This window comes from Hippopotamus amphibius, chromosome 12 (genome assembly GCF_030028045.1).
Source record: "Hippopotamus amphibius kiboko isolate mHipAmp2 chromosome 12, mHipAmp2.hap2, whole genome shotgun sequence".
Classification (NCBI taxonomy): Eukaryota; Metazoa; Chordata; class Mammalia; order Artiodactyla; family Hippopotamidae; genus Hippopotamus; species Hippopotamus amphibius.
The window spans coordinates 79399426-79426107 of NC_080197.1; the positions used below are offsets into that span (position 1 = coordinate 79399426).

General features: G+C 56.6%; 1 protein-coding gene across 1 annotated transcript in view; it reads left to right on the forward strand.

Moving 5' to 3' along the window:
• Nucleotides 1–26127, forward strand: part of B4GALNT3 (beta-1,4-N-acetyl-galactosaminyltransferase 3) — a 93477-nt gene extending 67350 nt beyond the window's left edge. Inside the window, exons 2-20 of the mRNA XM_057700991.1 lie at nucleotides 1811–1914; nucleotides 2871–2948; nucleotides 9366–9461; nucleotides 9893–9983; nucleotides 10302–10402; nucleotides 10856–10923; nucleotides 11962–12040; nucleotides 12164–12230; nucleotides 13804–13947; nucleotides 14672–14781; nucleotides 15449–15549; nucleotides 15775–15836; nucleotides 16402–17209; nucleotides 18914–19233; nucleotides 20044–20197; nucleotides 20419–20491; nucleotides 20833–20986; nucleotides 21690–21816; nucleotides 23544–26127. Of these exons, the coding sequence (XP_057556974.1) occupies nucleotides 1811–1914; nucleotides 2871–2948; nucleotides 9366–9461; nucleotides 9893–9983; nucleotides 10302–10402; nucleotides 10856–10923; nucleotides 11962–12040; nucleotides 12164–12230; nucleotides 13804–13947; nucleotides 14672–14781; nucleotides 15449–15549; nucleotides 15775–15836; nucleotides 16402–17209; nucleotides 18914–19233; nucleotides 20044–20197; nucleotides 20419–20491; nucleotides 20833–20986; nucleotides 21690–21816; nucleotides 23544–23652 (2846 nt within the window). The 3' untranslated portion in view covers nucleotides 23653–26127. The remainder of the gene's footprint in view (nucleotides 1–1810; nucleotides 1915–2870; nucleotides 2949–9365; nucleotides 9462–9892; nucleotides 9984–10301; nucleotides 10403–10855; nucleotides 10924–11961; nucleotides 12041–12163; nucleotides 12231–13803; nucleotides 13948–14671; nucleotides 14782–15448; nucleotides 15550–15774; nucleotides 15837–16401; nucleotides 17210–18913; nucleotides 19234–20043; nucleotides 20198–20418; nucleotides 20492–20832; nucleotides 20987–21689; nucleotides 21817–23543) is intronic.
• The last annotated feature ends 555 nt before the right edge of the window (nucleotides 26128–26682 follow it).

The following is a 26682-nucleotide window of genomic DNA, read 5'->3' on the forward strand; positions in this document are numbered from 1 at the left end:
CCTCCAAGTCCACACCTGGCAGCATCTACAGGAGGAAATGTAGGTGGGAAGAGACAGACAGGCTCTCTGTTCCAATGCCGGCTTCGAAACAGTAGACTCTGTGACCTTCAGCCTTGGGCTTCTCTTTCCCCATCTGTGAAGTGGGGGTAATCAGACCTGGCCCATCTCCCGAGATTCTACAAGGCTCAGATGAAATCATGCCTGTGAGCTGCAGAGTAAACCCTGAGGGGCCACCCAGAACGTAACTTGGTAAAGAAAAGCCCCCCCACCCCGTCGCACCCCATGTTCCAACCCCCCTCCTAGAGTCATTCACACACACTCGGGCAAAGTGCTGATGTCCGCCTTCTGTGGCCCATATTTCTGGGTTGTGCCCTTTCCTCTGTGTCTGGTTGGCTGGCTGTGTCTCTTGGTGCTCACGTAGGGGTCCAAGGATGCTTCTGCCAACGGGCAGCTCTTGGCTCATAGTGGGCAGCGCCCTCCTCAGTGTCCTGGGAGCATCTTGATGAAGCTGTTGGAGAGCTTTCTGTACTCTTGCAGCCCAGTGGGTTCCGTCTGAACCCTTGGATTCTAGCCTTAGCCTTGTCACTACAGCGGTCCCCCCAATCTGTGATTTCACTTTCTGTGGTTCTTATTACCCAAGGTCAACCACAGTCTGAAAATATTAAATGGGAAATTCCAGAAGTCGACAATTCATAAGTTTTCAATTGTGTACCGTTCTGCTCAATGTGATGAAATCTCGAGCTGTCCCTCTCCGTCTTGCCCAGGACGTGAATCACCCCCTTTCTCCAGCACGTCCTGCCATTAGTCACCTCATAGCCATCTCGGTTATCAGTTGGACTGTCTTGGCTTGCAGTGCTTGTGTTCAGGTGGCCCTTATCTTACTTAATACTGTCCCCAAAGTGCAAGAGCAATGATGCTGGAAATACACATTTGCCAAAGAGAAACCATAGGTGCTGCTTCTAAGTGAAAAGGTGAAACTTAATAATGAAAGAAAAAAGAATTATATGCTAAGGTTGCTAAGATCTATGGCAAGAGCAATCTTCTGTTCCTTAAATTGTGAAGAAGGGAAAAGAAATTTGTGCTGTTTTGCTGTCACCTCAAACTGCAAAAGTTACAGCCACAGTGAATGATAAGTGCTCAGTTAAGATGAAGAAGGCATTCAATTTGTACAATAAAATATTTTGAGACCCACTCACATAACTTTTATTACAGCATATTGTTATAATTGTTCTATTTTCTTTTTAGTTAACCTTATTAATCTCTCACTGTGACTCATGTGTAAATTAAACTCAATCATAGGTATGGATAGGAAAACACATCGTATGCATGGGGTTCGGTACTATGTGGTCTCGGGCATCCACTGGGGGTCTTGAGTGTGTACCCTGTGGACAGCCCTGCTGGCTCCCTGAGCCTGGGAGGTTGTGAGGGGAAAGCTTAGCTCTACCGCCTGGCACGGCCACTTCCCCACTGTGGCTTCTGGGCAAAATTGGCCTCGATAGGCAGCCTGTGGTGGTGACCGTGGCAGGACAAAGCTCCGTTTTCACCTGGTCTGGCTCCTCCCCTGACTTAGGAAAAACAGCAGATCCTAACAGGAGATGAGCTCCTGTCCTCACTCTCTGCCATGTTGACCTTGGCTGAGGTTGTAACTGTCTCCCTGCACCCCCACCCCCACTTCACACCCACCCCATGAAGAGGGCTGAGGAGCTGCAGAAGGTACACGATTACCTCTGTCATCCCGCCCTGAATCTCTCGGATTTAGGTCTTCAGGCCGTGCTGACCTCGTTCCTCTCTTCTTCTTCCCCTTGCTCAGGGTACGGCAGCTGGAGAGAGCTGGCCAAGGCTCTATCCAGCAGGAACATTCCGGCTGTGGATCCAAATCTCCAGTTCTACCGTCCCCAGAGGCTGGGCCTCAAGGTATGTTAACGTGGGTCCTCAGCTCCCCCTGCCCATATAGCCTTAAGGGCGTCCTCCACTTCCTGTGTTAGGAGAGGCAGACCAGAAAGAGTCCCTGGATGGCAGGCTGGCCTCACAGGATCTTCCAGCTGCGTGGGTGGAGTTGTCCATCCTGCCCTCCTCAAAGCCTTGTCACATAGTTCAAGATGCCCGTGTCTGAGCTTTCCAGGCACGTGGCCTCCAGCTCCAAGAGCAGCAGAGGGCTGGAGGCAGGACCAGCACCTCTTGCCAGGATGAGGACTGGGCTAGTACTTTAGTGATGATCTCAGATGCTTGCTGCTAAAAGTCAGAGATGATGTAGTAGCCAGACCCCACCTCCTTGCAGGTAGCTGGAGGGGGCAGATTTGTAATGGAGCGTTTCCTCTATAGTGTTTCTTGGGCTCACGGTCCCAAGAAGCAGCTGTGGGTGGGGATTAGGGAACCTCAGGTTCAATTCAGCCTGGAGCCCTAGGGTTGAGCCTCAGAGCCTAGGACAGACATGGATCTTCAAGGCTGGACCAGAGCCAAACTGAACCCGTGGACCTGCAGGTAGGAAAGAGTTGGGGTGTCCCAAAGAGGCTCCTACTTGTTAGGACAAATGAGTCCCAGATCTGGTCAGCACGCTGGGAGGATGTAGAGGAAGAGGGAGGCAAGGTCCCTGCCCTCAGGAGAGCCTAGTCTAATTAGAAAAAAAGTTTTTCCATATGGGAAGACTGAGAAAAGTCAGGAAAGTAGAAGCATCTCAGGAGTGTACATTGGAGGTGTATCCCTGAGGGATATAGTGTGAACCAGAAATGGGAGCGTCCGTAAGTTAATAAGCCTCCGACGGCAGGGCTGTGTCTCCTGACCCTCTCCTTCCCCACAGGCGCTTTCAGGGGGCCCCAATCCTGTTGTCACCCTAATATTCCCACCGAGCTCATTCTTTTCTGTTGCGACAGGACCAGGACCCTGTGCATGGTGGAGGCAGGAACAGCAGCTACCTGCAGTGGAATAAGCCGGTCCCCTGGCTGTCAGAGGTGAGGCTGCTCTTGGAGAGGATTAAAAAACTGTGTTTATAGATAATTCCAGAGACCACAGAAAATTTTCTCCTAGTGATTATTATTAAAATTTTTAATCTAATTTGAAGAAAAAAATTTAAGTGTCCCAGGCTCGTTGAATTTTCTTCCTTTAGGGAAGCACTAACATTTGCAGGGGGCCTGCTGTGTGCTGGGCTTTGTGCATAATCCCGTCAGCTTTATGACCCTGTAGGATAGCACAATAGCTTCATTTTATGGGTGAGAAAAGCAAAGCTCAGGAAAGCCGCAAGACTTTCATGTCCATGCCAACCCCCAGTTGTAAAATTCGGCTTCCCAAACTGTCTTTCTTGGACCATAAAGTCCCATACGATCTTCCAGGCAGAAAGGAATCCATTGTTAAGTACGGTTTAAAGTCTATAGCCATCCACTTCCTGGAAATACGCATAAGCACACGAACGGTTCTGAGTCCTGACTTGGTTTAGCTAAGCATGTACCAAACTCATCTGCCTCCCGAACTGCCTTTTTCCATGAAACATTAATACTCTATGAAACCAGTGTTCTAAGGGACCTACACTAGGAAACTCTGCTTTAGAAAATTTTTATAGGAAACGGTTTAACGTGTGAATGAAAGTTATTATAACCATCATCATACCTTTTATTTACATAGGATTGGACAGACTCTTTCTCTTTTGGTGAAGAAACGGAGGCTTAGGAGGTTAATTACACGCACAAGGTTACCTTGAGTGAATGCTTGTGCAGGGACCCCAGAGCGGCGTGGCGCTTTGGGGTGAACATTTTACATTTGGGTTTCGGATCATGCAACCAGTCCAGGCCTTTCTTGGCTGGGCGGTATCGGCCAGCCCGTCATCTTCGCCCACACCTGTCACAGGTTGATCTCTTCGGCCTAGGTGACTTTATTTCCAGTCCACCCATTTGCTGTGGGGCGGGAGTGAAGGAGGCCATGTCGTGGGAAATACGATGATAGGTTATCTACATCGTGAAATTGCCTCTGTTTAAATCCTGAGGATGGATTACAACACCAGCACACCTGTACCAGGTGACATCATCAGGTCATTAGGCCCCACCCCACCTGGAGAGAGTGTTGTGAAAACTGTTGGTCCAGCCTCCTCTGCTTTGAGTGCAGTTGGATTATTTATTTATTTATGGCCGTGCTGCACAGCATGCGGGATCTTAGTTCCCCAACCAGGGCCTCCTGCAGTGGAAGCACAGAGTCCTAACCACTGGACCGCCAGAGAAGTCCCTGGGTCATTTTTCTTAATGAACCAATTATTTTGAAAGTTTATAACTACAAAAGAAAAAAACAAAAAGAAAAAAAGTGGCTTATAAGATCCTCATTAAATCTTCATGGATATTCAGGGAATCACCAATCCAGTCTTCTTCTCTAACCAACAAGGATAATTAGGCCCTGAAGGATGAAATAACTAACACATGCAGTCGCCCAGCTGCAGTGGTGCCCCCTCCTGCAGCGCGTCACGGGGACCTCGGTTCCCCTCTCCTTACCTGTCTGCTGCCTTTTGACATACGGTTTCAGCAGGAAGCGCAGGAAGGTGAAGGACGTATGTCCTTTATTGGACATCTGCTAGCTGTGGGGGGCTTTCAGGTTGTACAGTTGTCACTCCTTTCCTGGCGATGGCTCCAGAGGGGTTGACTCAGTCACTACCCCAAGGTGGCGTAGCTGCTGCAGCCCTGCCCTGCGGCTGAGCATGGACAGAACACGGACGGGTGACCATGGTCTCTCCCTTGACCGTCCCCTCCCCGCCCCAGCCGTCGGCCGGCAGCTCAGGGACTCCGAGGCCTGCAGTAGCTCTCAGGCGAAGCAGGCTTAGTCATTCCATGGCCTGTTAGACAGGGAGTGGATGGCTGGCGGGCTGGACATCATGGGGTAACCACTCTCTAAAACTTGTCCCTGTCAGCCCAAATCATAAGACACTGACTAGCAAACCCCACTAATTAACAAACCTCAGTGCCAGTTTATTTGCTTACCAGTCAGTATATGGTCCGCTGACCAGACACTGTCTGCTGCTCAGGGTGCTCTCCCCAGAAAACCAAAGTAATTAGGGAAGAAATTTGGTAAATACAGGATCAGATCAAAGCAAGTCAGAGTCTGTGGGTGATGTCATGTGGGCTGGATGAGGCGACGTCTCTCTCCTAAGGGGAGGGCTGGGACCCTGACTCCCCTTCTCAGGCTCTACCCCACCTTTTTCCTCTAACAGTTTTATTGAAATATACTTCATATACCATATAATTCACCCATTTAATGTGTACAATTCAGTAGCTTTTAGTATATTCATAGAGTTGTGCATCCATCACTTTTTTAAAAATAAATAAATAAATAAAATGTATTTATTTACTTATTTATTGGCTGCAATGAGTCTTCGTTGCTGTGTGTGGGCTTTCTCTAGTTGTGGTGAGCGGGGGCTACTCTTCGTTGTGGTGCGCGGGCTTCTCATTGCAGTGGCTTCTCTTGTTGTGGAGCATGGGCTCTAGGCACCTGGGCTTCAGTAGTTGTGGCACACAGGCTCAGTAGTTGTGGCACACAGGCTCAGTAGTTGTGGCTCGTGGGCTCTAGAGCACAGGCTCAGTAGTTGTGGTGTATGGGCTTAGTTGCAGCAGTGTGTGGGATCTTCCCAGATCAGGGATTGAACCCGTGTCCCCTGCATTGGGAGGCGGATTCTTAACCACTGCACCGCCAGGGAAGTCCCACATCCATCACTTTCAGTTTAGAATATTTCCTCAACACTAAGGAAACCCTTACCTGTTAGCTATCACCCCTCACTCCCCCCAGCCCCCAGCCCCAGCAAACAGTAATCTGCTCTCTGTCTCTGGATCTGCCTGTTCTGGACACTTCATATCCAGGGAATCACACTCTCTGTGGCCTTTTGTGTCTGGCTTCGCTCACTTGGCATTATGTTTTCAGGGCCCATCCACATGGCAGCATGTGTATCAGAACTTCGTTCCTTTTTCTTGCTGAATAATCTTCCGCTGTGTGGATGGACCATGTTTTATTATCCTCGATAGATGAGTATTTGGGTTGTTTCTGTTTTTCGGTTCTTGGGAATCATGTTGCTGTGAACGTTTGTGCACAGATTCCTGTGCGGATCAGACTTGCCTTTTTTCAGGGCCCTGAACCGCTACCATCATACACATTGTCACCGTGGGGAGATACAGGTGACATCGCAGTTCAAATGGGGATAATTTCCTCCATTAGGACTTCACCAGAGGGGCCTCTGGCCCTTTCCTCCAAATCCAGAGCCACCTCTTATCCTCATGGGTCCGGGCGCCCCTTGATTCCCGGAGGAGCTCCCTCAAGGGGCAGGTGTGAACAGGAATCAAGAGTAGCTCGGGCGCTAGAAACTCTGAACTGGAGTCCAGTGTGTGGGAACTGCTGACCTCGTTGTCCTGCTGGGAGGAGGTCACGTGGTCCAGCTGCGTGTGCTGGTCTCAAGAGCATGAATCTGGCTGGACAGCAGCGTGGTCTATGCTCACATGGGTGCTGGGCTGCTCACCCCTCCTAGAAGTGGACCTGCCCACCCCACCTGCCCGCCCGTTGCATCTCAGCCTCTGCAGTAGCCCTGGCACAGGTGGCTCGTTTGTCTGCATGTCCCTCTCCTCTGAGGACCCCTTTTCGTCTTTGTGTCATCACTGGTACAAGCATCACTCGGTGCCTATAGAGTAAAGGAAGGAACATATGGTTCCATCTTAGCTTCTCCGAACGTTTGTTCACTCAGGTCACTAAGATGTGCAGGGAACCCAGAGGAGGGAGCTGTAACTCTGCCTGGGGAAGCTGGAGAAGCCTGCAGAGAGGTTGGAGACGAGCCTTGAAGGATGAGCTGGAGTTTGTCGGGTGGGGAAGAAAGGAAAGGGCCTTCCAACCAGGAAACAGTATCTGCAAAGGCACAGAGCCGTGTGTGCGGGTGGGTGTAGGTGTGACCGGGAGTGGGGTGAGATGAGGCTGGGAAGGCTGGGTGAGGTTTTGTCCGGAAGCCTCTGGGAACACTCAGGAGGTGTGAAGAGGCAGAGTGGCGTGATCAGATCTGTCTTTTGAAAGACAATTCTGCAGGCAGTGTGGAGTCAGTGGTGGGAGATACTTCCATCCAGCTGGGAGGCTTCCTGAGCCCAGCGAGGCCTGGCAGAGGCCCTGTAGTGGGTGGAAGGCAGTGGACGTCCTGGGTGAGCACCCACCAGGCTGCATCTGCACCCCCAGACACCCTCCCACTTCTGCAGGGTTTATTGCTGTGTGTCCCTGGGGACTCAGTTTACCTATCTAGGCCTCAATGTTCTCACCTCTAAAATGAGGGTTCAGCGGACTTCCCTGGCTGTCCAGTGGTTAAGACTCTGCTGCTCCCACTGCAGGGGGCGTGGGTTTGATCCCTGGTTGGAAAACTAAGATCCTGCGTGCTATGTGGCGTGGCCAAAAAATAAAAATAATCAAATGAGAGAGTTCAACATGTATTTTGTCCACTCCTTGTAAGTGGAGGTTTCAAATCCATCTTTGGCCATGGACGTGCTCTAGCCATGGGAGTAACCAGTGCTCTTCCTTGGGCCTCAGCCCTGCTCAGCAGTAGAGAGAGTGAGGGCAGAGGGCGGTGCTGACAAGCCAAGAGCCACATCCCTGCCCGACACAAGGTCTCCAGAGCTTGGAGGGACCCAGCCCTGGGGGTGTCACCCGTCAGGGCCTGGGGAGGAAGAAGGTGCCCATTGGTCCCTCAGGGACCATGTCCGTCCTCTCCCACAGCCCGAGGGTGGGTGAAGCATGGCTGGAGGGCTGGCTCTGTGCTGGGTCAGGGCCTAGCCCCCGGGAGGTCCTCTCCCGGCCTGGGTGTCCCGCAGCATCTCAGCCTCCGTTGCTACAAAGCAAGGCCAGGAGGGGCAGGTGGGGGCAGCCAGCCCAGCTCCTTCCTCCCTCCACTTTCCCTTGGCCCTGAGCCCCTGTGGCCTCTGGCCTCCTGCTGAGCACAGCAGACTTCGGGGGCGTGTACCCTGTCCCCCTCCCCCCCCCCCCCCCCCCCAGTTTTCTGTGGACTCAAGCCTCCGGGGAAGGGCAGGGAGGAGGCTGCTTGGAGGAGACAACTGAGTCTTGTAAATGGGACTTCGGAATTTCACCAGAAGTAGCACAATGTCCCCATTCTTTCCTTCCAAGAAGGCCCTAGCCTGCCCCCCACCTACCCGGCCCACATTCTCTCTCCCACCCATCCCAGCCCCCCACTCATATTTCGGGGAGCTATGGCTGCTACCCAAGGTCCCGGGAAGAGCCAAGTTGCTGAGGGAATGGGGTGACAGGCTCTCCATGTGGGGACGGGGACCCGCCAGCCGCACTCAGGTCTTGGCAGTCCGGGCGCAGGGACTCTCCCTGGCCCCTTCTCTCCCCTCACCATCCCTCCCTCCAGAGCTCTTGCTGAAGCCCTTCTATCTGGGCTTCTAGTCTGGATGTCCCTTCCTCCTCTGTCTTCCTAAGGGCGGCTGGGATGTTGATATCTGATGGGGGGAGGGGCAGGTCTCGTTTGTGTTGCCTGATTGGGGCCTACCTCCCACAACCTGGAGGTTAAGCTGGGGAAGGGGTTTGGGGAGGGGGGGGTGATCTGAAGCTCTTTGTCAGGATAATTTGGGACCATATCCCCACCTCCCTCCCCTCTCCATCTCCCTGCCCTTCTACCACCAGGCTGCTGCCCTGCCCTCTCCTCCCGGGGCGGGGGTGCCCCTGTGCTCCAGGCCTCCAACCTCAGTCCCGTGCCCACCAGCCCCACAGCCGAGGAGGGGAGGGAGGTACCTCCTTGCTCCTGCCTTCCCAGGGCTGCCCCAAAGCCCCAGGCACCTGGTGGTCATCCTGGCAGAGGCCTAGGCAGCATGAGGCTCTGAGCTCCCGGGAGAGCTGTTGGAGCTGTTCTGCTGATGGGGCCCCCGGACCTCCTGCAGCTTTGCCAGCTGCTTCCCCACCAGGGCAGCCAGCAGCATGAAGACCATGGATGTATGAGGTTTCACCCAGGCAGCTGTGTGGCTTTTCCTCTTACGAGGCGGTAGGGGAGGGAGAGCAGGTCCAGCTGAACCCCCAGCCTGGCGCTTCCCTCCAGTCCCTCTGCAGCCCTGCCATTCTGTCCCGGCTGTTACTCCCCCCGCTGGGGGATGCAGACCAGCCCCCTTCCTGCATAGGAAGAGCCAGGAGTGTGAGTGCATGTGCGTGTACATGCGTCTGTGCATGTGAATACATGCAAGGCCAGAAAAACAGACCCAGGCCTCAGGGCGAGGCCATGGGGATGAGGTTCCCCAGAGCAGCCATGGGTGCCGGGGACGGGAAAGGGACTAACATGGACTGTGACCTTCGGCAGTGAGGAGCGCTCTGGCCAGGCCTGTGGGCCAGTCCCCCATGTCACGCTCACACTCTGTCCCTGCCCCACACAGTTCCGGGGCCAAGTCAATCTACACGTGTTTGAAGACTGGTGTGGCAGCTCCATCCAGCAACTGCGGAGGAACCTCCACTTCCCTCTGTACCCGCATGTGAGTGCCTCCTCCCCGCTCCCCTCTCTGCTCCCTTCTTGCCCCGCTCCTGGCTCTCACCCCTCCACCCCCCAGCTTCTGTCTTCCTCATCATCCCCTGCTGATTTTTTGGTTCATTTCTTTTCCTTTATCCCATGGACACCTTCCCTCTGCCCACAATGTCTCCCTTATTCCCTTCCCTTCCTTCAGTTTCCCTGCCTTCCTTATGGCTCACAGTAGTTTACCAGGGGTCACCACATACAGTTGTGCGGGTTGTGCACTGTTCAAGGTCATCCGGATAAAGAAGCAAATGGGAGCAGAAGTCTTGCCTGCACCCAGGTCCTGCCAGCCTCACTTCCTCCTCGTCCTCCCATCAGCCCTGAGCAGACCAAGCTCTTCTTTTCCCTCTTCCCTTTTCTGGGTAATGGTTTCCCTCCCCTTTCCCGGCACAGATCCGCACAACCCTGAGGAAACTGGCCGTGTCCCCCAAGTGGACCAACTACGGCCTCCGCATCTTTGGCTACCTGCACCCCTTCACCGACGGTGAGCAGCCCTGGCTCCCGCCCTTCCCCTTCCTGCCTGAGTTCACACAGGGCTCAGAGCATATCACCTGCCCTGGGCCCGCTGGGCCCCGTTAGCCCACCATCTGGGGGGGCAGTTTAGATGTGGTGAGGCCTCATGCAGGCCCCTAGGTGGCCACTTCACACCCTGATTTGCAGGGTCTGAAACTAGCTTGTCCTTCCCTGTAAATTTCCATCTCCATGGGGTCTCCCAGGGTTAGAAACCCCCCACTTTACAAAGAGGGGAGCCCAGCACCAAGCCCCCATCCCGCTCTCACCTGGACACTCCCCCCACACCCAGGGGAGATCCAGTTCGCCATTGCCGCTGACGACAACGCGGAATTCTGGCTGAGCCGAGACGACCAGGTCTCAGGCCTGCAGCTGTTGGCCAGCGTGGGCAAGGTAGGGTCCCCTCGGCCTCCTGGGCCCCCCCACCACCCCCAGGAGCCAGGTCGCCTGCCTCCATCAGGAGGCTCTGGTGTGACAGTCTGGGAAGAGGCGTGAGAAGCAGCATCCCCGCCCCCCCCCCCCCCCCATCTTACAGAGGGGTGGTTGGGGTTTGGGCAGGAACAGAGCCTGGGAGGACTCAGGACCGGGCCACACCCGTCCTGGGTGCTCCGGTCCTGGTGTTGAGGATTCACGGGTGGGTGCTGTCTGCTGGGGGATGGGGTTTGAGGAGGGGGAGTGGCTTCCTGCGTGGTTCCGTGTCCCCTCCCAGCCCTCACCGTCTCCCCTCCTCTCCCCTCCCTCTTTCCTCCTTTCTCCTTCTGCCCTGGTGTCCTCACGTACCACATCCCTCCTTCGTGTTTTCCCTTTGCCTCCGCCCTTCTCTCTCCTCCCTCCCCACACCTCCAGACTGGAAAAGAGTGGACGGCCCCTGGAGAGTTCGGAAAATTTCGGAGTCAAGTTTCCAAGCCAGTGAGGTGAGTGGGGAGGGTGGTGACATGAGTGGCAGAAACCCCAGCCTCCCTCAGGTGCAGAGTCCAGCTCAGAGCTGGGGCCCAGGCGCACACCCCTGCCACCCACCCCCCATCGCAGAGGTTCAGCGAGCCAGGGCCCCGCGCGTTCAGGTAAACCAAGTCTTTGATTAGAGACCATCTGGCCATCCTTCCTCACTTTACAGATGAGGAACTGAGGCCCAGAGAGGGCTGGGACGTAATGAGGGTCACACAGCTGTTCAGCGACACTCAGGACTGGAAAACAGAACGGGTCTCCTTTCTCTCTGCCCTTGCCTGCCTGTTTTCCTCATCCCTGGAGGGGTCCACAGCTGTGCAGCCAGGACTCCCGCTGCTCTTTCTGTGCCGCAGAAAGTTCCGATGGCGGGGGCCCTTGGGCAGGCTGGAGGGAAGGCCAGAGGTGGCTGAGACTGGAACTAGCCCAGCCCCACAGCGCCACCTGGTGGACACACACGTGTTGCCTTGCCTGGTGTTGATGGTAGTGTCGCAGGCCATTTGCACAGAGTACGGGCTGGGCCAGCCCCTGCCGTCACCACTTCCCGTGCCACTCAGCACAGCAGCTGAGGACGGGGCTGAAGCCAGACTGCCTGGGTCCAAACCCCAACTGTGCTCCTTATTACCTGGCGACTTTGGGCACATTACCCAAGATTTCTGCGCCTCTGCATTCTTCTCTGCAGACAGGGATTAAGTGAGCTCGTGTGTCTAAAGCACGTAGCACGGTGCCTCCACATAGGTACAGCTCTCTGAGAGTTAGTATTATTTCATATGACTCCCCAAGTATCCTGTGTTATTATCCCATCTCACGGGAGGGAAGACCGAGGCTGCCCTGTCAGTAAGTGGTGATGGGGATTCTGACCCAGATGCTTGCCAGCAGGTCCCTGGGGACCGGGAGCTGGGGATTGGGACCAGGGAGGGAGGGATGTGGTGTGTGCAGTGCTGGGAGTGGGCTCGGGTGGCATGGGGGTCTGGGAGGCAGGGCCCCATCCCTGCTCTCTCTCTCTCCAGCCTGTCAGCCACCCGCAGGTACTACTTCGAGGTGCTACACAAGCAGAACAACCAGGGCACTGACCACGTGGAAGTCGCGGTGAGCGCCCACTGCCCCTTCAGCCCCCTCGCCTGCCTGGCTGCCCCCTCGGCCTGGTCCCTTGAACCCTGATCCAAATCAGCCACTTCCAACCTGCCATGTCCACCCTCTCTTCTCTTCCAGTGGCGACGGAATGACCCCGGGGCCAAGTTCAGCATCATTGATTCTGCTTCCCTGTCCCTTTTCACCAGTGAGTGTCCTGCCCCAGCCTGGGGATGGGCTGAGGCGGGGCTGGTGTGGGGGGGCTGGGAGGGGTCCTTGGAACACGGGTGTGGAGGGTCCAGAACAAGGAGCAGAGCCTAAAGGGACACTATGGTCAGAGGTCCTTAACTCCCGGGGGTCAGTGACCTGTGAGAGCCTTCTGGAAGCTCTCCAAGCACTCACCCCAGAAAAATGCCCTACCCACCCCCCCCACACACAGTGTTGTCTGTACAATTTCAAGGGGATCCAGAGACCAGGAGGCTCACTCCAGATGAAAAACCTTTGAGGGAGGCCAGTCCCTATTTGCAGATGAGCGACCGTGGTTCTCGCACAGCCATGGCCAGAGGAGAGAAAGCGTTCTCACCTGCTTTCGGGTGGCAGTCCGTGGACTCCGAGTATACTTGTTGCTTATGATGTCCCCCCATCTGGGGGCCCTATTGAGAAGTCACCACGGGCAGGTGGGCCGTGTGGGCCCGGGGATAGGAGGAGTGGGCAGAGCAGAAGCCCTGGCAAGGAAGGGAAGGCGGGTCTGGAGGAGACCAGGAGATGGGGGGAAGAGTGTGCGTGGAGGGCAGGATGGAGAGAGGAACAGACAGTCTGGTTCACAGGAGAGGGTGACAGTGAAGAAGGAGCAAGGTGGGGGGCAGGGGAGGCTACCAGTGACCAAGGCGAGAGGCCACAGGGCCAGGCCAGAAGGGCCGGTTGGTGCCAGAAGAAGAAGGGAGAATTGGAATCCGTAGATTCAGTGTGAATGGAGTAAAAAGAAGCCCGTGGCAAATTCAGGTATGGAACGAGTAAGATGGGCCAGAGGTAACCAGCCTCGGGCGTAGAAGGAGACCTCTATCTGGGGTCAAGACAGATGAACCCAGAAGGCGGAGAACAAAAACAAGCAGCCGGCCACCTCCCCCCCCCCACCCCGCCCCGGGCTGGTCAGATAAGGGAGGCCCCCAGAGGGAGGTGAGGGATGGTGCTGGAATCCGAGGGGCGCCCTGCTTGTCTGCTGGAGAGGCTGTTCACACTCAGCTTTGCCACTTGTCAGCTGTGTGGTCTCAGGCGCCTGACTTCACTTCCCTTTGACTGAGTTCCTTGTCTGTAAAGTAGGAATGATGGTAATATACATAAGCCACAGCGGTTATGAGGATTAAATGGGTTGATGTTTGTAAGATGCTTGGAACAGTGCCTGGCTTATTATTTAGTAAGTGCTCTTCACATGTTTGTTAAATAAATTAAACATACTTCTAATGACGAATTTCCAGCAGAAAGCAGTAAAACATTTGAGGGAGAGGTGGCTTTTTCCAGTTCACACAGAATTGTGGTGTGTGCCAGCCGTGGGGCCGGTGGAGGGGGTCCAAGGGAGAGAAATATGTAGCTGAAACCACAAGTTGTAAGGCCAAGGCTCGGGGCGTGGGGGGTAGGGATTGAGCACATCCCATACGGTACCTGGGGCGGTGGGGGGGGATTCAGGAGCCTTCCTGGCCCCTCCAGGAGGCAGGGGCCTGGCTTCTGGGCTGGCTTTCTCCGGGAGTCACAGCCGCCCTCTGTTCTTTCCTCCCGGGGCCCAGATGAGACAGTCCTGAGGATGGATGAGGTGGGTCACATCCCGCAGACAGCAGCCAGCCATGCAGGCTCCCCAGACTCTCTTCCCAGCAATGAGCAGCCACCTGCCGACATGCTGAGGCCCGACCCTCGGGACACCCTCTACCGAGGTAAGACCTTGCTGCGTACTTGACCTTCTGCCTGGGGATGCGCTGCAAGGTCCGTGGATGTCAGGGAGGAGACTCAGGAGGCTTCTGTCCTACCACAGTATCCCGGAATCAGAGACTCTTTTCTTTTACGTGTATGACATATAACGTGCGTACAGAAAAGTACAAAAATATAGACATACACATTTGCAAATTGTACATATCATTACAGAGCAAACATTACAGGACAAGAAATAGAGCCAGAACCCAGACATACCCTCAGCAATCACATATAGCAGCTTCTTATTGGATTCCAGCTCTTGTTATCCAGTGAGAGAAGTATGTCCCCACTACGGTGCCAGAGTCTTAAACTGTTGAGAACGTTTACATTTTAAAGATGATGAAGTGTCCCCTTTCCCCCCACCCTCCATGACAACCGGAAGGAAACTCAGTTACTGGCACCGCACTAGGCTGAGGCTTTGTGGCCTCCTGCAAGTTTCTAAACCTGTTTTGAGACTGGCCCCATACAGAGATTCCAACACCATACTGTGCCTTGAACGAGGGACTGTGTCTGGGTTCTCTCTGCCTCCAGGTGCTCCTGGAAGTCCCCCCACTCCCTGCCAAGAGTGGTGCCAGCCTTGGTTTGGCACCCTCAGCTGCCAGATGTGGACCCTCCCACAAGTGAATACAAAATGTGTGGGCTCGGGGCCGCAGATCCAGCCCTTACCCCGCCTCTGTCTGTCCCCAGTGCCCCTGATCCCCAAGTCTCAGCTCCGCCACGTCCTGCCCGACTGTCCCTACAAGCCCAGCTACCTGGTGGACGGGCTACCTCTGCAGCGCTACCAGGGACTCCGGTTTGTAAGTCTCGGACCGGCAGCAGGGGCAGGAGTGGGAGGGGGCTTGCTGCCCGCGGCCAGGGCTGCTGAGGCTGGTCCCCTCCTCCCCACGGCACACACCGGCGGGCGGGATGCCCCCTGGGGCCCTGGGCCCGGGGAACCGGCATTCTGGGGTGCCCAGCCCAGGTGGACCATCCTGCAGAGTCCGACGCCATGTAGGGTGGGCTGTCTGAGGCCTCCTACCCTCCGCCCCGAGGGCAGCGGTATTTATTAAACTTGCAGACAAGGCGCTGGGGAGGCGAACCGTGGGAGGCTCAGCTTTAGCGAAGCCCGAGGGGCAGGATGACACCGTGTCCCCGGGTCCAGAGATGACAGCGGGAGAGGCCGGGGCAGGACGGAGGCCGAGGGCGGCCGTGGGGCAGGACCGAGAGGGTTTTGGTGGCCACGGCCTCGAGCTATGTTTAAAGGGGGCAAAAGGGCAGCGTGGGGAGGAACAGTGGTTGTCCTGGGGCTGTGGAGGCGGCAGGAGAGGGAAAGGCCGCAGGAGGCGGGGTTGGCCTCGGCTGCAGCTGCGGAGAACGAGCTGGGGCAGGAGACGGGGACGTGCACTCCGGGAGCTCAACTCGGGCATGTTTGGTCCGGAGCCCAGGGGAGGGGGCATCCACGGCAGCCCTGCTCTCCACCTCCAGGTTCACCTGTCCTTTGTTTACCCCAATGACTACACCCGCCTGAGCCACATGGAGACCCATAATAAGTGCTTCTACCAGGAAAACTCCTACGACCAGGACAGGTGAGATGCTGATGGGGCGGGAACCGGGAGAGCTGCCTGGACCAGAGGGGCCACAGGAGCCGCCACTGAGGAGCCTGGGCTGCTCTTCCTGGGTGTTTCACACAAGCGTGCGCGTGCACACACACACACACGCAGCCTTCCCCTTGCACTCCTGGCTGGGTGTGACGGCCCCCCCACTGTGGCCTGCAGGGCACCCGTACCAGCCTCTCCACCTCCCTCCTGCAGGCTCAACTTTCAGAACTACATCAAGATTGACCAGCCTCAGAAGCAGGGGCCGGAGCAGCCAGGTACAGGGTGACAGCCGAGCTCATGGGCCAGGCCGGAGGGTGACAGTCCAGACACTGCCAGCCCCCGCCCCCCAGGAGCTTCGAATGCAAACCCGACAGCCCCTGGCCCCAGTCCCAAGGGAGTGGGGGCAGCCCTTCTCCCCCTCGTCCTTCCCAAGGCATGTGTAGAGGACGTTTCTAATAGCACGCGGGTCCGTGGAGGAGACTTAGGGCCCTGGGACCTTACCTGAACTGCCCGAGGGCCTCGCCCGATTAGGGAAGCTCTGCTCTGCAGAAGCACCGCCTTCCCGTGGCCTCTCTCCTTGCGGTGTTGGGGCCCGGGTGGGGCCCCCACACGTGCCGGGCCCCTGCTAGCGCTTTCTGTCCTTCGTGTCACTCACTCTCGACAACAACCCTACGGAAGACGGATAGCTGGCCTTGGCTGAGGCTGAGTAACTTGCCCTGGGCCCGATGCAGGCCCTGCCGGGGGCCCCCGCTGGCTCAGCCACGCGGTCCTCAGCCGTCTCGTGGGTCTTGTGGGGAGAGGTTGAAACCGCATGCGAGGGATGGCTGTGGTTAACAGCAGGTTTTGAGGAAGGCCTTCTAGAAGAATCCCAGTACGGAGAAGCAGCAGAGGACACCCCTGCCCCAGATGGCCAGGACGCCAGGACACCGGCGGGGAAGCCGGGGCCCCCCACGGCCCCCGGGCAGGACGCCACCAACCACCGCCTCCGCAGCCTGCGGAGACTGCTGGCCCGGCCCCAGAAGGGCCCGGCGGTGCCCTCTCCCACGCAGAACTCCACAGCCCCCGTCCCCGCAAGGACCAGCGCCATCCCGGCCCAGCCCGCAGAGAAGAAGGCCAGGAAGCCCCTCCCCGAGCCCCGCCAGGCTCCACGGCATCCTGACAAGTGGCCACCAGGGCACCCGGCCGGGCGCCCACCTCCAGTGAAGAGGCCCAGGCCCGCTGGTGGGAGCCCCGGGAAGACACTGGGGCGATCCCAATGGCTGAATCAAGTCGAATCGTACATCGCAGAGCAGAGAAGGGGTGACAGGATGGAGCCTCCGGACCCCAGGAGGGGTTGGCCTAAGGAGCAGGTGGTGGTGGCAGTGGCTGTCGGCCAGGAAGGACAAGCAGAGGGAGAGGACGAGGGTGGGGAAGAGGAGGAGGAGGAGGAGGAGGAGGATGTGAGCGAGGTGCTGGAATACCTGTCGATGTTCGACCCGGTGGTGAACTGGGAACAGACCTTCAGTGCCGGCAACCTCGACTTCCAAGCCCTGCGGACCGACTGGATTGACCTGAGCTGTAACACGTCTGGCAACCTGCTGCTTCCTGAGCAGGAGGCGCTCGAGGTCACGCGGGTCTTCTTGAAGAAGCTCAACCAGCGGAGCCGGGGGTAAGGTAAAGGGCTCTCCTGAGCTGGGTGGGGCGGGGCCAGGGCTGCTGAGGCGGGGCCCCCTGGCTACAGGTGCCTGGGAGGATGAGCGCCTGTTGGGTCTTGGTCACACCATCAGGCAAGGTCTGAAACCCCCAGGGCCTGGCCCCGGACACAGGCTGAGCACTGGGGAGGCTCTTAGGGAGCAAGCTGGTAAAGAGACAGAGCTGGCAAAACTTGGGCTAAAAAGATACATTGAGGGACTTCCCTCGTGGTCCAGTGGGTAAGACTCTGAGCTCCCAATGCAGGCAGCCTGAGTTCGACCCCTGGTCAGGGAATTAGATCCCACGTGCCACAACTAAGAGTTCAAATGCTGCAGCTAAGACCTGGTGCAACCAAATAAATATTTTTAAAAAACAAATAAAAAATAAAAAGGTGCATTGAGACCCCAGATGTGGGCTAGAAGGGTGGGAGCAGAAGGCATGGCTGAGAGCTTTGTTTTTTCATGCATTTGTTCACCCCATCAACATTTTAGAAATTGGGATAAAAGGCACACAGCGTTCAGTTCACCACTTCAGAGTGTACAGTTCAGTGATTCTTAAGTGTATTCAGAATGCTGTGCCGCCACCACCACTATCTGATTCCAGAATATTTTCATCACTTTTGAAAGAAACCCTGTTAGGGGTTACTGCCCTCCTCCCAGACCCTGGCAACCACTGCTCTGCTTTCTGTCTCTGTAGATTTACCTCTTCTAGACATTTCACACATGTCTGGCTTCTTCCACTTAGCAAACGTTTCCAAGGCTCATGCACACTGTGGAATTATCAGTGCTTCATTCCTTTGCATGGCTGTGTAATATTCCACTGTCTAGACAGAGCATGTGCTGTGTGTTCATTCATTAGCTGATGGACATTTGGGTTGTTTCCACTTCTTGGCTGTTATGAATAACGCTGCTGTGAACATTCATGTACAAGTGTTTGTGTGAACATGTTTTCACTTCTCTTGGGTAAATTCCTCAGGATAGAATTGCTGGGTCATATGGTAGCTCTAGGTTCAACTTTTTTTTTTTTTGGCCACGCCACACAGCATATGGGATCTTAGTTCCCCAACCAGGGATCAAACCCATGCCCTCTGCATTGGAAATGCAGAGTCTTTAACCACTGGACCGCCAGGGAAGTCCTTCTAGTTTTAACATTTTGAGGAGGAGCTGCTCTTTTCCAAATCATCTGTACCATTTTACACCCCCATCAGCGGCGTAAGAAGGTTCGTTTCTCCATACCCTCACCTGTTCTAATTTTCCTTTTTATTTTCATAGCCATGCTAATGGGTGTGAAGTGGTTTCACGCTGTGCTTTGGATCTGCATTTCCCTAGTGACTAGTGATGTTGGGCCAACCAAGCAGTATTTCTGTAACCAACCGTTGTGTTTTAATGCACTGTTGATTGAACAGAGTCGTGTGTTCATGAGGGTCAGTTTCTGAAGGAAACGCTTCCCTGTGACTCCCTCATTCCCCCTATGAACTCGGGGTCTCAGAGCTGTAAGAAACTAGATCATCCACATCAATAGGGGCATTCTCTAAGGTGGTGGCCGTGCTCACTGGAGTGGATAAACATTGTGTGAGCGTGTTTACCAGCGGCAAAGCTGGGCAGCGCCTGAGGTCTCCTGATGACTGGCCTTGACCCCATCTGTGGGAAGAGTGACTCAAGCCCCTCACCCTTTCCGCCAGGAGGTACCAGCTGCAGCGCATCGTGAATGTGGAGAAGCGTCAGGACCATCTCCGTGGGGGCCGCTACCTCCTGGAGCTCGAGCTGCTCGAGCACGGCCAGCGCCTGGTGCGGCTCTCGGAGTTCGTGTCCACGCGGAGCTGGCAGGGTGTCAGTGCCGCTGGTGGGGAAGAGGCTGAGGTCCGGAACCTGCAGGGCCTGGTATGGAGCCCACACGACCGCCAGAAGCATGTCCTGCGTGCCCGAGCCCTGGAGCCCAAGCTGTGCTGGCCCCAGGGCTTCTCCTGGAACCACCGCGCTGTGGTCCACTTCGTCGTGCCGGGTAAGCCTCCTGCTGCCTGGGAGCTGTCAGCAGACCCGGGGCCTCACGTGATCACAGGCACCTGGTCTCTGCTCCACAATGTGATCTCACAAGAACTTGTGGGAGAGGCCACTTTGGGAAACAGGGGCTCACAGGAGAAAAGGAACTAGTCGAAGGTTACGTGGGCAGTCCGTGCTGGAGGTGGGAAGGATGCTGTCTCGTAGGCCTGCGGCTCTTCCTACTAAACCAGCATTTAGGGTCCTGTGTGAACATTAGCTGGGGCTGCTGGCCTGGGGCAGTGAGACAGGGAGGGGGCTCAGGAGAGTGGGCTGGCCAGGTTTTTGTACTGTTTGGTTTTTTAGTTTTATTTTTTGGCCACGTCGTGAGGCACGTGGGATCTTAGTTCCCCAACCAGGGATCGAATCCATGCACCCTGCATTGGAAGCGTAGAGTCCTAACTGCTGGACACCAGGGACATCTCTAGATGGTTTTTGTAACAAGAGAGGGGAGCGCATCAGAGGGGTATAAGCCTGGGGTCGGACAGGAAATGAAGGATGATCGGGAGGTGACAAGCCCCAGCTCCAGGCCTCCCCACGGGGCCCTGCCTGGGAGGCTGTGCGGGGAGGGGGTGTAGAGGCCCCTGTAACAGTGAGCTCTCCCTCTGCCCGCCATCCCCCGCTGCTCTGCTGACCTTTCCCGTAGCCGTGTTACCCTAAGCAAGGGTCTGATGGGACTCCTGACCATGCAGGAACCGGGAGTGGAGGTGCCCACCTTTGCATTACCTCTGCTTCTTTCTCCCCGCCCGCCCCGCCCGCCTGCCCCACCGGGTAGTAAAGAACCAGGCGCGCTGGGTGCAGCAATTCATCGGAGACATGGAGACACTATTCCGAGTCACCGGCGACCCGCACTTCAACATCATCATCACCGACTACAGCAGCGAGGACATGGACGTCGAGATGGCTCTGAAAAGGTCCAAGCTGCGGAGGTGAGGGTGTTCCCGGCTGCAGGGCACAGCCTGAGCCACCTCTTCCTGAAGTCCCACCAGCTTCCCTGATTCGCAGTCTCTAGCTTTTCCCCCGAGGACTCACCTGCTCGCCCGTGGTCCCATCCCAGGAGCACTCAGCACTTCTACTCTGCCTGCCAGCTTCTTCCTAGGACCGCCACAGCCGGGTCCTGAGGCTCAATCCCTCTCTGCTCTCCCCGCAGCTACCAGTACATGAAGCTAAGCGGGAACTTCGAACGCTCAGCTGGACTCCAGGCTGGGGTGGACCTGGTGAAGGTAAGCGGCCCGGGAGACGTGACTATGGCTGGTGAAGAGATGCACAGATGGCCAGCTTCTCGGGGAGGAAGGGACAAGGACACGGGGTCCTCTCTGCCGTGCCGCAGGGCCAGCACCGGGCTGGGGGCGTTTGTCTGGGGTCACCAGAGTTCATGAAGAGTGGGGGGGAGTCAGGATTCTGATCTTGATGCCAAGTACTGTGGAAGTCTGTCCAGCAGTTTGTTTCATGCACATGTCTCAGTCATCAAAATGGGAAAGAGCCTTAGGGTTGCCCTGGAGAGTGGCCCAGCCTCCTCGCCCTGCTCTGTAGGGGCTCCTGACCCTCCCACGTCTGTCCCCAGGACCCACACAGCATCATCTTCCTCTGCGACCTCCACATCCACTTCCCAGCTGGAATCATCGATACCATCCGGAAACACTGTGTGGAGGGCAAGATGGCTTTCGCCCCCATGGTCATGAGGCTGCAGTGTGGGGCCACCCCCCACTGGCCTGAGGGTGAGCCTGCCCTGGGCTGGGGAGCATAAGGAAAGACCTCTCTGCTTTGGTTCTTTTTTTTTTTTTTGGCCACCCCCCATGTCATGCGGGATCTTAGTTCCCTGACCAAGGATCAAACCCTCGCCCCCTGCATTGGGAGTGCAGTGTGTTAACCCCTGCACTGCCAGGGAAGTCCTTCTGCTTGGTTCTTAACCCAGAGTTGGAAATAGTCATGCCTACAATGGCAGCACCCCCTCCCCCACCCTCCTTCCGCTCCTCTGCTCACCTGGACAGATCACAGAGACGTGCCCCCAGGGCTGAGCTGATGGCTGCAGCAGCAGCAGTGATGAAATTTCCCACCTCATCTTCCCTTTCATTTGTTCATCAGACATTTATTAAGCACTTACTATGTGCCACACTGTGTGCCCTGTGAGGATGCAGAGATGAGAGGAAGGTTCCCCACCTGGAGAGGGAGCCAGGCAAGGCTGTGCCCTCGGGGGCTGCTGCTATCAGAGCCTCCTGTAGGGCTGTCACCTTCCCTGGACCCGGAACCTTAGCTCAAGGGGGCTTCCCCCCAAACAGACAAGGGGCTCATTCAGATGAGAGTTTTCAGCCTCAGTCACGCCCGTCCTCCGTCTCCCAGAAAAGACGCTAGGAGTGCGGCCCTGACCCGCTCTGTCCTCCTGGCCCTGGCTCAGCCTCTCTGGGGCTTGTCTGTCCACAGGCTACTGGGAGGTGAATGGATTTGGGCTGCTTGGCATCTACAAGTCAGACCTGGACAGTATTGGGGGCATGAACACCAAGGAGTTCCGAGACCGTTGGGGCGGGGAGGACTGGGAGCTGCTGGACAGGTGAGCGGGGAGGGAGGGCATCTGAGAGACCTGGGGGAGGGGCCCCGGGCTGGGGGCGGGGCTGGATGCCCCCAGGCCCAGCACCAGCTCCTGGGGGTCAGATTCCTTCCCTCCCTGAGACTGGATCTATTGGAAGTGATACTGCTTCTGCCTGTGCCACAGGGTGGGTGTGGGGGGGTGGTGCTTGGCAGACTGTCAGGGGCAAGAGCACAGACTCTGAGCTGTGCAGGTGTGAATGGTACCCTTCTCGGCAAGGCTTCTGCCCGCCCTCCCAGGAGAACACAGCGTGGGGAGGAGGCTCAGGTTGTGGAAGTGGATAAGAGACCCGACAGAGGGTCAGGAAAAGAGCCGGTGTGGACCATTAAAGAGCAACAGGGTATCCAGGAGGTTCTGGGTCCCTGGAACCAGGGGGAGGGAGTTTTGGGGGACGAGGACAGGGTCTGTGGTCTGTAAAGCCTCAGAGAAGGAGAAGAAGAGGTAGGACAAGCCCAGGGGAGAGTGGGCGGGAAGAAGGGGTAGCAGCAGAGAGCAGGCTGGCGGGACACCAGGGTGAGGGGATCGCGGAGCATGTGGGTGGTGAGGAAGTGAAGACTCAGTCTGGATTCCTCCTTCAAAAAACCTGCTGCCAACAGAAGGGGAGGGGAGGCGGATGATACCTTGAGATTTGAGCTTAAAGGGCGGGGCCGAGGAGAGAGAGTGGAAAAATCCAAGAAAGGGTGTAATTGCTGGAACAGCACCCAGAGGAGGTCGACAGGGCAAGGTCAGGGGCTCCGGGGGAGGGAGGACCTTGACAAAGAGGAGCCATTCTTCTTCCTGAGGCAGGGCACCCCTCACCCACCGATCACTGGGCGCCTGTGCTTGGCAGGTGGTTCACGCCCATCACCTCCTTTATCCTCCCCAGACCTCTGTGAGGTAGCTGTGATTGTCTCCATTTTCCAGAGGAGAAAAGTGAGCCTTTAAGAGACGTTAACAACTTGCCCCACATCTCACAGCTATGACTGTCGGAGGCTTAAAAGCCGGGTCTGTTGGTTTTTTCCCTAGAGGGCAGGCAGGAAGGAAGGTGATAATACTAAGAGAATTTAAGGTGCAGAGGAGGGAGGGTGAGGCGCGCGTATTAGATAACGCAGCTCCTGTAAAGCTCCGTCCGTCAGTCCCCAAAGTGGACCGAATCCTGGGCTGGCGTTACCTCCACCCCCAGGGAGATGCAGACCTCGACCAGTTCTGGACCTCCCTGCCTCCTCTGAGGCCGAAAGAGAGAAAGACAGCTCCAGTTCCAGTTACTTCCACCTCCTGGAAGCACAGGCCTCCCAAGGGGCTATGTGTGTGGAAAGGCAGTGGGGAGGGCCGGGAGACGTCTGCTCTGCCCGCCCCCACCTGCCTCCATCAGATACCGTGGCATGACCCCTGCGGGCCGACGTCCACGTGTGTTGAGCACGTACATCCATCATCATGGTCCTCACTGCACCCTCCCCCTTACCCAGCACACTGTTATCCTTTCTAGAGAGAGAGGCGCTGAAAGAGGCCCTGCCTCACACGTGCGGAGCTGGGCTTCCAGCCCAGGCCGTGGGGCTCTTTTTGCCCTACGCTCCCTCCCTGCCCTGTGGGGAGTGGCCAGAGGGTGACAGGGGTTGGGCCTGGCCGACCTGTGGAAGGCAGTCTCCCCGGGGGGCTGCCCCTCGCCCCTCGCCTCTGTGCCTCCGTTGCTCATCCTGCCCCTTCCCACCCAGGATCCTCCAAGCAGGCCTGGAAGTGGAGCGTCTCTCCCTCCGGAATTTCTTCCATCACTTCCATTCCAAGCGAGGCATGTGGAACCGTCGCCAGATGAAGACGCCGTAACCCCCGCGGTGGCCCGCTGGACCCACTGCTTCCGGCCCCTGGACCGCGGTGGCCCGGCCAGTGTCTGCTCGCTGCCAGAGGGGGAGCAGGAGGGGAGCAGGGGCCGCGCTGGGCCCGAGGGGCCTCCGAGCCGACACCCCCCCCCCCCCGCACTGGCAGCCGTCCTCTGTGGGACACGAGGCCGAGGCCGCCCTCCACCTCTGGGCCTCCGGGGCCAGGATACGGGACAGAGACAGGGCAGCTCCCAGAAGGCCGGCAGAACCAGGTCGAGGAAGGAAAGCCCTGCCTGGGCGACACCACCCTGACCGGGAGGTGCCTTCCAGTGTCCACCCGGGGCTCCTCAGGGGGCAGTGACCGTGGACTGGGAAGCTCTTCTATTGGACATATTTTATTGGGGTTTTATTTTTTTTAACAGAAAATCAAAACTGTCACTGTCCAGACCCAGCATTGACTGCGAGGGGGGTGGAGTCTTGCATTTAGGGCCCCCCCCACTGCATACCTCAGACCCACAGGTGCATCCCTCGGTCCTTGATCCGGCAGCTGATTTGTAACCAAGGAGCTGGCCCCACGTGGAGCTGTTTTCAGCCTCCAGCACACGCACATCTCTCCCAGGTGGCCACCCAACAGCTGGCCACCGATTAGGGCATTAACCTTACCCTCCAGGTGGTGCCAACTCCAGACTGGCATCCTCTTCCCGGTGCCACGGGGTGTTGGGAGCCGGGGAACCGGTGGGTGGGGTGCTCCTGGCCCCCTGGTGTTGGGTGGGGAGGGCAGGGACGAGAAGCCCCTTTCCGTCCCGGCGGCCTGTGAGCTGGGCCTTGCGGACCATATGAAACAGAGCGGGGAGAGGATGAGAGGAGGGGTGGGGTCCAGCGGGAAGGGATGAGAAGGGACGTGGGAAGCTTGAGTCCTCACAGCCCAGCTCCCTCCCACAAGGAGAGCCCTAGGCCAGCCCTGTGGGGAAGACACTCTGAACTGGAAAACAGGGACCTGGGTGGAAGGTTTGGGGAGGTGAAGGCATCACTCTGAGATATCTTCCCCACGTGGAAGGGAGCAGGGCTGGAGGACTGCAGAGTGAAGCCGTTTCAGGGAACACAGCCCTTGGCCTTTGTGGCCTGGGGCACCCTTTCTGTCACCTGCGATCACGCACTTATCTTGCACTACTAGTCCCAGGCGCTTTTGCAGCTGGGGATTTTTCTACTGCTGCCTCTGCCACTGCGCTATTCACCAACGGTGCATTGGACACTGCATCTTGAAGCCCAGTGTCTGTGAGGAAGGGCGTGTGGGGGGTGCAGCAGGGCCCAGGAGGCCGGTCAGCTGGGCCCAGGCTCCGTGCCGTGACCAAGTCCAAGTCGCAGCACGTGGAGCTGCAGGGTCGACCTGGTGGGTCCTCCGTTTACCAAGAGCATGAACTTGGCATATGGGAGAATGGAGCCCCTCAAGAATTTTCTGGAGGTTGAAGAGAACCCCTGCCTCCCTCTTAAGAAGTCAGGAAGGACACAGACTTTTCAGTTCATCAATTGTGGCTTATGGAGGCTGTATCTGCCCTCAGGCCATGGCTTTTTATGGTCCCTGCTCAGCCTCCTGCCTGGGGAAAGGGCTGCATCTGGCTGGCTGGGGGGCCAGGTTTCTTTCTGGGGCCACTCTCATCCCTGGGCATCGCCCTGGAAGGCCCGAGTCCACCCAGACAGCCCTCCCGCTTCACCCCTCCTGATGACAGAAGCCTGCCCAGCCTCCCCTGCCCAGCTCCCCACCCCCTCTGCCCTGGCCAGTGCCTTGTGTTCAATGTTTGTTACCTCCACACCGTCTGCCTTAATGGAGAGGACCTGGCATGGCCCCTACTCTGTAGGGAAATGTGTAGGGTGGGGGGAAGGAAAGCATTAAATACAGCATCTTCTCAGAAAACAAAACGCTCTTATGTTTTCCTGTTGCCCATCAGCGTGGGAGAGGGGTGGGCCCAGGGCCCACGTTGCCATCCTGCAGCTGTCAGGCCTCTGATGGACATGCCAGGGACCCTCCACCCTTCACTACCTGTACGGAGTGGGGGGCAGCCTTCCCTGGGCTGCGGTTTACTCAGGAAGGGGCCTACCTGGTTCCTGTCTGAGGAACATTTTCTCTGCAGTAGATTCATGGAGATTGGTGGTTTCAGTTGAGAAAGGCTGGTGGACACAGGATGGCTGGGTGAACAGTGGAGAGAAACTAAGGTGTGGCTTTTTCTAAAAAAGCAGACAGGGATTTCCCTGGTGGTCCAGTGGTTAAGAATTCGCCTTCCGACACAGGGGACACAGGTTCGATCCCTGGTTGGGGAGCTAAGATCCCACATGCCTCGGGGCACGTAAGCCCATGCGCCACAACTACTCAGCCCACGCAGTCTGGATCCTACACACCACAACTAGAGAGAAGCCCTCGAACTGCAATGAAGATCCCGTGTGCCGCAAGTAAGACCTGAGGCAGCCAAATAAAAATAAATTTTTAAATAAATAAAATAGAATAAAAGAGCAGACAATCTAAAAGTCATTTCCGTTTGAGCTGGGGGTGCCCTGTTGCTGCTTTACAGGTACAAAGGTAGCATCCTAGTCATATTTGGTCTAGGCAGAGATCAAAATTAGTTTATATTCCAAGAGAAGGTGCCGCTATGAAAGCTGGGGCAGCCCATAGCAGGCTCTCAGAAAGCATCGTGCGTACACACATCAACCCAGAACTGACTTGTCTGCCACTGATGCAGCAGATGGTAATTAGCCCAAGGCACTGGGGCTGGGAAACTTGACTCAGCAGGACCCAGAGCAGAGGGAATGACTTGAAAGCCTTTTCTCCCTCTAGGCTTGGGGTTGCTCCTTGGAGCCATTTCCAGGACGCAGATGGAGAGAGCAGCCCAGGAGTTGGAGCCTTCACAACTGAAGACATCAAGATTGACTCACAGTGAATTTGCAGAAACCTTTATAGAGAGAAATCTTTCCATCCCACAGAAAGGGAAAACAGGCCTGGAGCAGAGGAAGGAATGGGGTGGGGTCAGAACCAGTCCTTAAGCTG